The 11,112-nt window shown below is 42.8% G+C and overlaps 1 protein-coding gene across 1 annotated transcript; it reads left to right on the top strand.

The window, feature by feature from the left end:
* The first annotated feature begins 2,471 nt into the window (after positions 1–2,471).
* Positions 2,472–10,988, top strand: mnat1 (MNAT1 component of CDK activating kinase). The gene is made up of 8 exons (XM_063184282.1): positions 2,472–2,771; positions 3,142–3,294; positions 3,451–3,524; positions 3,631–3,734; positions 4,273–4,413; positions 8,603–8,731; positions 9,908–10,029; positions 10,586–10,988. Exons 1-8 carry the CDS (start codon positions 2,683–2,685, stop codon positions 10,695–10,697), a joined length of 924 nt encoding a protein of 307 aa, XP_063040352.1. The 5' UTR covers positions 2,472–2,682; the 3' UTR covers positions 10,698–10,988.
* The last annotated feature ends 124 nt before the right edge of the window (positions 10,989–11,112 follow it).

Genomic DNA, 11,112 nt, shown 5'->3' with positions numbered 1-11,112 from the left:
GAAGGGTTCTGTTTTTCATCCATTAATGCCATTCCTCAGAGGCTGTGGGTTGTTTAGAAGCCCAGAGGTGGTGCAAAAAAGTCTTGAAGTGTTCTTTTGTCTGTTTATTTTTCATGATTCCATATTTTTTCCTCCGTGTTGAGTGATTCCATATTTTTTTCTCTATGCATGCTCTAAAAAAGTAACAATTACTTACTAACGAAATTGTTTTTCTTGATTTCTTTTGGTGTTTCTTAAAGCCAGACAGTTCCCCTTTGAAAATGACTTGAGGTTTGTGTCGTATCATTCATCCTTCTATTTTTTATGAATTAAAACAACTCAATGAACATCCTCCATGACAGGTGATTCCATACTTTTTGCCAGGGGTTGTAGAACATGCAGAGAGAGATTTCCAAAAACCTGTAACCTCCCTGTCTATGTTTGTGTGAGTGTGCACAGGAGGGGTGGGGAACCTATGTCTTGAGGGCCGTTTGTGGCCCTTGAGGCCATTTTATCCCCCAATATAGTTTAATGTTATGCAGCTTCACAAGAAATATGACATATTTTGTAAGGGAAACTTGGAAAATAAATTTTCAGTACAATTAAGTTATATTCAGGGGACCTAGAGAAGGTGGGGTCTGTTGTAAAGCTGGCAGCCTTCAATATAGGCCTAAAGTGCAGGGGTAAATTCTGGTTTGTGTTCATAATACGGCCCTCTAAAGACTTTTACGGCCCTCGGATGGAAAAGGTTCCCCACCCCTGGGCCTGGTGTACAGCATCCTATTTTTGGGCCGGCTTTGCTGTCTTCTCTTTCAAGCTTTTAGCTGTTTCTTCATCTCAGCTTCTCTAACCCTTTCCTCCAACTTCCTAATCTTCTTCAGATCACTTTCTTTTATAACCCACTGGGTGGATGGGTGCTGGCTGATGCACGTCAAGGCAAGGCTAGGGAAATGTATTTGTAGCCTATAGCACATTTCATACACAAGTGCAACTCAATGTGCTTCACAAAAAAAGAAATTAAAAGCAAATCCAAAGGAAACAAGACAGAAAGAAAGATTAAAGAAAATTAAAACATTAAGATAAAACATAGCCTATGGTAAAACATAACAATAAGAATGAAAACATAATATAAAGCTGCGAGGGGAAAGCATCTGAGAACAGCTTCGTCTTGAGTCTAGATTTAAAGCTATTAATAGGGGTGCATTTTTTTTTTTTTTACATCATCTGGAAGCTGGTTCCAAAGCTTTGCGGCGTAGAATCTAAAGGCTGCCTCTCCACACTTTGTTTGGACTTTTGGAATTACCAGCAAATTCTTGTCTGTCAAGTCTCCAGCCAAGTGTGCATCACTGGAGGAGTGTTGGCCACTGTTAGTCTGAGGGAGGAGCAAGGACAGAGTAGATATGTCAATTGGTACAGAAGATGAATGATGGCTTCCAGTTAATGCCTGCAGACCTCAACACCCCTTTGTGAGTCATTGAATACAGCAGTGCCTATTAAGATTGTCATTGGAGGCCCACCGTCATATCAACGTGTGCTTACTTCATCCAGGAGCAGAAAGCCCCTAGTTTCATTTAACCTTTATTTAGCCAGGAGTGTCCAATTGAGACTGGATGTCTCTTCTGCCAGGGAGTCCTGGTGAAGAGCTTTTCCCAAAACTGAATAAGTCCAATGAAATAAGTGCTTTGTGTGTGGACCATTTGGTAAGTAGAAAGAAATGACTACAGCACACACTGCAATGCATCTTACCTGACCCTTTGCCTTTGGTCGTTCATCACCATCTCTTTACTAACAGCCACAGATATTAGAGATGACAATAGCTCCTCATCGTTGCCCATCGGGAAATGTCTGCTATGCCAGATGGCCAGTCCTGCTATGCCCTCGACCTCTCCAGAGCCCTCATCTCCATTCTGCTCTTCAAGTTTATCATCCAGAAGGCTTTTGCAGTTGGCATAGCGATGCTGGAGTTCACATTTCGTAATTTGGTGGATTTTGGAGGGTAATTGCTCACCTCTGCGAAAGACTCCAAACGTTTAAGTTGTTTATTGTCACTCAAGTAGTGGCTACTACGCAAGGCACAGATGGAATATTGATTTTATTAGATATTTACATAGATTGCTGTAGGCCTAAATAATAACTAAATTTACTCTCAATGGATATGTGCCATGCCATATTCTATAAGCATCATCTGTTATTGAATATAAAGTACATGTATGTGGGCCAATTTCACAGATGTTTATTAAAGTGTATCACTGTTATGGCAAAACACTTTAATTTAACTTTAATTTGGCATACGCCTCCACGAAATACGATAATACTACAAGATCTTGGATGGAAGTAATGTCCAATTGGATGGACATACGGTACCTGTACATTTTGACATGGCAGACACTTATCAAGAAAAACACTGTCGTAGCTTGCCATAATCAGAGTTTAAGGAGTGCCAATAATATATTAGACTATGTGACCTTTTTTGGGCTGTGACATTTTTTTTGACCGGCAGTGTATAAAATGTGTTTTGGCACGCATTCGATTCAGTTAAAAACTTGTGCGTAAAGGGAACTGAATGAGGTTGCCTCGGGTTTCTAGTCGGACCTCTTTTACAAACGCATCCGTTTGTTTAGAAGTGTGTTGCACAGCCCTGTGTAATAGCTCGTTTCGGACGAAATATTGTATTTAAAGTCCTTGTACACAACTATATTCACAATGGATGACCAAGGGTGTCCTCGATGCAAAACGACAAAATACAGAAATCCATCCTTAAAGCTTATGGTGAATGTTTGTGGCCATACATTGTGAGTAAGATTTTTTTTGCCATTCACGACAGCAGCAGCTAACATTAACCAAGCATTGGCATGTCACTTTTAAATGTGTCATTGAGGTCGGTAATAACATGTAAGTTATGTAACTGACTTGCTACACTGAAGAGAACAGGGAGCACTTTGAATGTAGGTTTTATGTAGAAATTGAACGTTATATTGATGACACTAGGTTGGTGACTACACTACTTGTTTGGACTTTTCAGAATCTGAAGCTGCTTTATCATGTAACCGTGGGAATACACAGCAGTTTTTTACTAAACATGTTTTAGGTGTACCTCGTAAAGAAGAAGTTGGCATGCATGCAACCATATGTCAATATTGCCGTGTGTGTTTGTGGTTGCAGATGCGAGAGTTGTGTGGAAATGCTGTTTGTGCGTGGGTCAGGGAACTGCATTGAATGTGATACACCACTAAGGAAGAGTAATTTTCGCGTCCAGCTGTTCGAGGATCCAGCCATCGACAAAGAGGTCGAAATACGCAAAAAAGTTTTGAAGATGTAAGTTAATGTTCTGTAGTTCATTGAATAGAAATGGGTTACTTAACAAACCTTTGGTACGTTAGTCTTTCTTTAACCATTCACAAAAGTATTGTACAAATGCATCTCCAAATCCCAAAGTAGTATCCACACGGATGTATTTTTCCTGTCTTTTAGATACAACAAAAGAGAATTTGATTTTCCAAGCCTGAGAGACTACAACGACTACCTCGAACAGGTAGAAGAAATAGGTGAGAACACATATTGCCAAAGGCTAAGAAACATGTAGAGAAAGTGACATCTCATTAAGAAGAATGACTTTGTGTTGGTAATCATCTTGGTCTCGTCCCTCCATAGTCTTTAATCTGACCAATAACATGGACGTGGAGAGGACACGGCAGATAATGGAACAGTACCAGAGAGAGAACAGAGACGTCATCCAGAGGAATAAAGTCAAGCTGGTGAGGATGAAGACTTATTTTAACTATGATGCATCTGTGCATTTGCATGTACGTGAATGTGAATAGATAAACAACTAATCAGCAGTTGTTTTGCAATGTGGGTGTGTGGAGGATTTCAAGCTGTATGGTAAAAAAAGCTCCAGATAAGTATCTCCACCTCAGTCCCTCTCTTCTTTTAGTCTAGGATTATGGTTGAGTACGCTTACTATCAGGTCACAGGAAATACTGATACGTTTGCAAAGAAGTGGTGCATGGACAAGGGGGTATGGTCAGTCAGTACTGGTGGCGGGCTGGTTTTCCATTGGTGTAATGGGTTAGGGTGGGTGCGGGCGGGAGTTTGTTGACCATCGTTGTGGACGTATAGACCATGCAATGGTTCAATAAAGGGATTTTAAAAATCAAAGTGTCTTCTTTCCCGGGGGCTCAGACACTCGAGCACAAGGAATATATGAAGTAATATAATGTAATGGGGTGAAAATCTGAAGAATAGTGAAGAACTTACTTCTCCTTTAACCCCTTGTTTACCTGCGGCGTTCAGACGCGTGAGCAGGAGGAGTTGGAGGAGATGCTGCTGCTGGAGCAGAAGAGCGCTGAGGAGCGAAGACTGGAGCTCCTGGAGGAGGAGAAGAAACAGCTGCAGGCCAAGAGGAAGAACAAGCAGGCCCTGCTGGACGAACTGGTCAGTTCAATACACACCATTAGTTATGGTTTATTTGATAGGGACAGATACATCATGTAGGCTGTGTACAACAGCCCATCAGGAAACATCATAGCATTTTAATAGGCAAAAGGCTATTTTCCAGTGCCCTGCCTAGAAGGGCTTTTAAAACCATGTATAAAAAACTTTTTTGTTTGTTTAAAGAGCAGGTCAGATACACACAGTCCTATCCAGTACACCCAGACTCAGTTGGGCCACATAGGCCATATGCAGCAGCTAAGGGATGTGTAGAAATCCAAAAGTAGAGCTCCATTGTTAAAATGCATCTTGGTGATATTTTGGGAGTGGGACAGATTTTATATAAAGTGCATTAGTGGTGTCACATTGTTACGCTCAAAAGGAGAGATAACATAAAGGAGGACGGAGTCAGATGTACAGATCTTTGGTCATATTTATTTTACAGTCCAATCAATGCACCAACATAACATAGCCAACGCAGCCAAACCAAAACCAGCGCACAAACAAATCAAACAAACAGACAATCAAACCAACAGAAGGAGCAGTGTGGGTCTTAAGGCCCACGAGGGGCAAGCAACCCAGGATTTAACAGAGTCTCAAGCTCAGTATTCGCTGCTCTAACTTGGACACAAAGACAGCTGGGTTTTTAAAGGGATCAGCTGAGCCCTTTCAACGAATGAGCTGCTGCAGACAATCAGTGACAATCGGACGCAATCAGGGACAATTCAGCGCACCTGCAGGGGAAAAGCACAACAGGCAGTACTAGGGAGGACACGACGCCCTCTAGGGGCGTCACACCCTCCCCCATCAAGACAGGAAACGCAGTTTTCTGCAATACTGCACATATGAATCAAAAATATATCCAAATGAAACACTGACAATGATATTTTGTCAAACCCCAACTTTCCAATAGGCCTATGAAATGGCCCCACACCCTGTGAGCATGCAGGATCTTGATGGACTAACAAATGTAGCAAGCACCCACACCATGAGGCTGATACATCATTACCTACTGAACAGAAACAAGCACAAATATACAAAAAACAGCAGATAGGAAAACTTCGGTTAACAAGTTGAGTAATGGGCGATTTCCAACCATTTCCTAACTTAACTGATGTTTTCCCCATGCGGCGAATCACAATCATCTACTGAATTATCGTGTGTATCCGACACTGCCACCATCGGATAAGGGACACTAGTGATTGGCTGGGCCATCAGTGGTGAGCAGGTTTCTTCCAAATTTAACGGACAACGCTCTATGCTCAGCACTTTCGCTTGCAGAGCGCGTCCAGGAGCATGCAGGAGGGTTACATGGACAAAATATCTCGCTGCTAACTTCAACAGAAGATTGTCCACTTACAACCAGTTTTTCAATAGGTTCAGCAAAAATATTTTCCTCTACCAGATTATTCACCAACGAACTATCACGAACGGGTACAGCGGTTCGAACTGCGAGCCCAGGATCACCCTGCACACGTTCACAAACCCAAGCGCGCACTACACAGCGGTACTGACTGAGTAGTCAGCCTACGTCATGAGTCAGTAAAGATTTGTCCAAAGTGGTATCAGTGGGAACGGAGTGAACAGACTCTCCAATGAAAGAATGACATGAGCCTGTGTTTGGCGAGATTCTCTCATGAATCTTGGCACCAGCAGTACCAGTTAACGATACAGAGCCGTCTGCGATTAACGGCTGGAGAGCCTCGCCTCCCTCCCCAACAAATAGAGATGCAGATTCAGCATGTTCTCAGTTATTGAAACCGGGGTCACGAGCACAGTAGTTGCCTGGACGGGCGGTCTAGCAGAGAAAACCCTTCCTTTTGTTTTTAACAACGGGCAGTGTCTTTTCCAATGCCCATGCTCCTTGCAGTAGTTACACATGAGCTTGGACACGTATGCATTCATGTGAGAACCTTGGTTGCGAATAGAGTTTACTTCGTGCGATTCATATTTTTGAACTTGAACGAGACCCCACGCCCCACACACTGACAGGACGAGATCGTTGCGTAAACTCCCATTCATCAACCAGTGGCAGCAGCCTGTAAGGTAGTTTCGACCCCACGCCCCATAAGAAAAACAGCAGCCTCCTTAGAGAGAGTCTGTTTAAATTGCTCCAACATCATTAACTCAACTAATTGATCAAGTGACTGAATATTAGCAGACTTTCTCCACCGATCAAACTGCAATGTTAATTCACGTGCAAACGCCATATTAGACTGATCAGATGTCCTCTGCATGGCACGAAAATTGTATCTGTATGTCTCTGGCGCAAGCTCATATGCCTTCAAAACAGACAATTTCACTTTTTCATAATGTTTCCTGTCGGAACCAGACAGGTCGCAATACGCGCGCTGAGCTCGACCGGTCAAAACGCATTGCAGCAACAATACCCTTTCCACATCTGACCAGTCATGAGCATCTGCCATCTGTTCGAAAAGCTGAAAAAAGACATCAACGTTATGCTCATCGAATTTTGGAACTAAACGGAGATTTTTGACCACACTCAACGTAGGTGTAGTGGTTTCGGCTGCAGCTGGATTAAGCAGACCCGACATTTCCCCCTCCCTTGTAAATGCGATGCGCTCTTTAACTTTATCCAACTGGTTTGATATTTCGCCGGACTCCTTAATCAAACGTAGCCGCATCAACTCTGTCTCATGTTGATAACGTGATAGAGCTTTTTGCTCCTCAAAAGACAAGCCAACAGGGGACAGAATAGGTGGATAATTCACAAAACTAGACACACTTGCATCAACCATGACGCAAACAATAGGCTAATCCACAAAAATAAACACTGGACTCAATGAACAAATACAAACGCCAAATGTGGACCAGTAGAATGAGGCTACAACTTCCTAAATTGATCATTAATGCCCTGCTAAACCCATACACCCAACTAACTCGTCGACCCTGGTCTTCAGACGGCCGTAAGGCTGGGGATTTAAGCACTGAGCCCGCAGGTCTGTATGAACCGCCAATGAATAACAGCGCAACGGACCTCGGAAGTGCCCCCGAGACAACTGCTACTAAGCCCCGTACCGTCACAAAAACAAAAAAGTTGCACACCCGAGGGCATACACTGAGCCTACCAAGGGCAAGGAAAGGAATGCAGCCTAGACTACTGGCACACAAGTAACAAAAAAAAGCCATCAGCACTAAATAGGCTACTTTAACAAACGAAACGGCCACCTACAAACAGAAAAATCCACTAACAAATTAACCACTAACAAATTAAGTTGAAAAAGAACTAACAGATAGCCTGTTTCAAATAACCAACAACGAAAATCAACGAAAACATATTACAGCTGCGCAATAATGACCAACTCCCTCCTCCATCATACAAAGTAGCCAAATAGACTCATAAGGAAATCCAGTGGTACAACCAAATTCCAAAATAAAGGCAGTGGTTTAACGAGCCCCCATGTTACGCTCAAAAGGAGAGATAACATAAAGGAGGACGGAGTCAGATGTACAGATCTTTGGTCATATTTATTTTACAGTCCAATCAATGCACCAACATGACATAGCCAACGCAGCCAAACCAAAACCAGCGCACAAACAAATCAAACAAACAGACAATCAAACCAACAGAAGGAGCAGTGTGGGTCTTAAGGCCCACGAGGGGCAAGCAACCCAGGATTTAACAGAGTCTCAAGCTCAGTATTCGCTGCTCTAACTTGGACACAAAGACAGCTGGGTTTTTAAAGGGATCAGCTGAGCCCTTTCAACGAATGAGCTGCTGCAGACAATCAGTGACAATCGGACGCAATCAGGGACAATTCAGCGCACCTGCAGGGGAAAAGCACAACAGGCAGTACTAGGGAGGACACGACGCCCTCTAGGGGCGTCACACACATGACCCATCTTTCCCCTCTAAAATGCTATAGTGTCACATCACATCACACCACTGTTACAATGCATATATGCAGGGCTCTAAATTAACACTAGCCAACTGGCCAAATGCTGGTGAAATTCCAGTTTGGCTGGTAGAAAAGACGAACTTACTAGCCACTTCGACCCATTTGTGAGTGTGTGTTTGGCTTGTACGATTAACATCTACTAGCAATCTTGGCTGGTGTTGAAAACGTTAATTTAGGGCCTTGCATATATGTATTATAACAACAAGTCCGGCTGCATGGAATCTCAATGCTCCGTCTTCTTCTTGTCATCATGTGCACGTGTGCGTGTGTAGGAGAAATCTCAGCTGCCTGCCTGCGTCCTGCTGGCTCAGCACAAGGACCGAGCTGCCCAGCTGGAACAGCAGATTGAGAAGCAGAAGCAGGCCGTCAAAACCACCCTGTTCTCCACCGGCATCCCATTGGTATGCTCATCACTTCATTGTGTGTGTGTGTGTGTGTGTGTGTGTGTGTGTGTGTGTGTGTGTGTGTGTGTGTGTGTGTGTGTGTGTGTGTGTGTGTGTGTGTGTGTTATTCCCCCTACAACACTGGAAAACAACTTTTTCTTGGTGGTGACTTTTTGGCCAGGCTATGTATTGAAAGAATAATTAGGCATCGCAGAGGCAGCAGTTTTACCACCCCAATATTACCGTGTACTATCCTTTATTGATGGTGCAAACTGTTAAAGTTTGTCTCATTCAAAAATTGTGTCTGTACCTTGTATTATCACCAGTTTGAGGTACAGTGATGCCTGCTTCATTATCCCCGCCCCAAATAAAATTGCTGCTTCTGCAATGCTTAATTACTGTATTAATACACAGCCTGGCCAAAAAAATGTCGCCAGCAAGAAGTTGTTTTTCAGTTTTGCATTAAGATTTCACCAAGATCTTGTTTTGATAATCATAGAGTCTGAAAGCTTTCTCCAGAACATCCCAAATATTCTCACTGAGTTTGAGGTCTGGACTCTGGTGGCCAATCCATGTGAAAAAAATGTTGTCTCTTGCTCCCTGAACTATGATTTCAAAGTTTGATGAATCTTGCCATTGTCTTCTGTAATATGCTTGTGCCATCAGGATAGAAAAAAAAAATGATTGAATTATTGGTTCATTCACTATATTCAGGTAATCAGCTGTCCTCATCCTTTGATTGTACTGTATCTGTAGCTGAACCTAGACCTGACACCAAATGTTAGCTGATGCCAATAATTTGACCCTTCTCAAACATCTTGTACATGTCCACGGGTTGTCTTTTGACATGCTTGTTTGGTAAATTAGTAGCAAATCATTGCACCAGAGTGGTTCAAGGAGCAGAAGAGATCATTTTACACATGGATTGGCAACCACATGAGTCCAGACTTCAGCCTCATTGAGACTCTTTGGAATGTGCTGCAGTGGACAAACTAAACCAACATCAATACAAGATCTTGTTGAAAACAGAATGCAATACAAGGTGGAAATCCAGACATTGCAGAAGTTCATTAAAACAATGCAACACCAAATATGTGCCGTCATTAAATCTAAATGGCAGTCAAGCAACATATTAGTGGGTGTGACCTTTTTTTTGGGCCACACAGTGTATAAATATGATTGTTGTGTCCTCAGGGTCAGACCGTGTCACTACAGCCTGTGCCAGAGATCCGGGAGGTTTTGTATCAATACCAGCCACTTGTCATCCACACATACGGCCCAACAGTGCCCGAACTGGACAACCTGCAGAGACTTGGGTAAGCGGTCTTCTATGGTGACATTCTCTTGAGTGTATAGATGAAGTGCATCATTTTATTTATTTTATTGGTTATCCGTTATTGCTATTGTTATCAGGGCCAGATTATCCCATAAGGGCCAGGGGCACCAGTCATTTAGGGGGCACCAGATGACACAAACCTTACAAATATTGTTCATAAAGGGGGCACCTGTGAGGTGCCAGTGTGTTAATACGGTCCTGTATGTTGTTATGTTTTCATTTGCAGCATTACTGAACCTTAGTACCATTTAGTGATTTAAAAAATCAAAAAACAAAACAAAAAACACTCGCTCCCCTCATGCTTTATCATTATAACTGTCTAAATTCCACAGTAGGCACACTGCACTATTATGCCGTACAATATACAGGCACATTGCTCATGCTCCACGGGCACCCTGGGTCATTAACTAATCCTACCCTGCCTCTCTCACCCGGTCCTATCTAATAAAGGCACGAGAGATTTTTTTTTAAATCCACGACCTGTTATACCATTAATGGAATGTCATTAAAGTGGAATATGGTCTGGTCTGTTGCAGGTATCTGAATCATGTGCGAACCGCATCGCCGCAGGATGTGGCTGGGGGTTACAGCTCTGGGTTAGCCTGTCACCGTGCTGTTCAGGACGCTTTCAGTGGACTCTTCTCCTGATCGGCTGTGATTTCAGCCAGTCCTTCACCACGTGTGTGTTTTTCTTTAAGACCGAGTTGAGGACTCATCCCTAAAGTCTGAAAATGCAATTGTACAAGATCCACGGGAACATTATGTGGGATCAGTCAGGTATCCACTTCACATCAGTAGGTGTGAAAAACCACCACTGTTTCTTTTCACAATGTTACACAGATTTGGAATCTTATGCTTTGGTAAGCTGCATTTTCACAAGAAAAGACTTGTGTACAATTTGTAGAAGTTGTGTTTTTTACTGTGACTGCAGCATGCCTTCAACTGGGGTTGAGGTCTCCATCAGCACACGGCTGCTTTGTATGTATTCTGAATGCTGTCATACAGGATATGAAATACTTCATCAAAACCTGGAGAACATTGTTTAACTACTCTAAGAGTCAGG

Source organism: Engraulis encrasicolus, chromosome 19 (genome assembly GCF_034702125.1).
Source record: "Engraulis encrasicolus isolate BLACKSEA-1 chromosome 19, IST_EnEncr_1.0, whole genome shotgun sequence".
Lineage (NCBI taxonomy): Eukaryota > Metazoa > Chordata > Actinopteri > Clupeiformes > Engraulidae > Engraulis > Engraulis encrasicolus.
Note: the sequence above shows the minus strand (reverse complement) of the source record. Positions and strands in the feature narration are given on the sequence as shown.

Coding starts and splice junctions, on each gene's coding strand:
- mnat1 (XM_063184282.1), top strand. CDS start 2,683: ATGGATGACCAAGGGTGTCCTCGATGCAAAACGACAAAATACAGAAAT. Junction 3,525..3,630: donor CGAACAGGTAGAAGAAATAG/GTGAGAACACAT, acceptor GTCCCTCCATAG/TCTTTAATCTGACCAATAAC. Junction 4,414..8,602: donor AGGCCCTGCTGGACGAACTG/GTCAGTTCAATA, acceptor GTGCGTGTGTAG/GAGAAATCTCAGCTGCCTGC.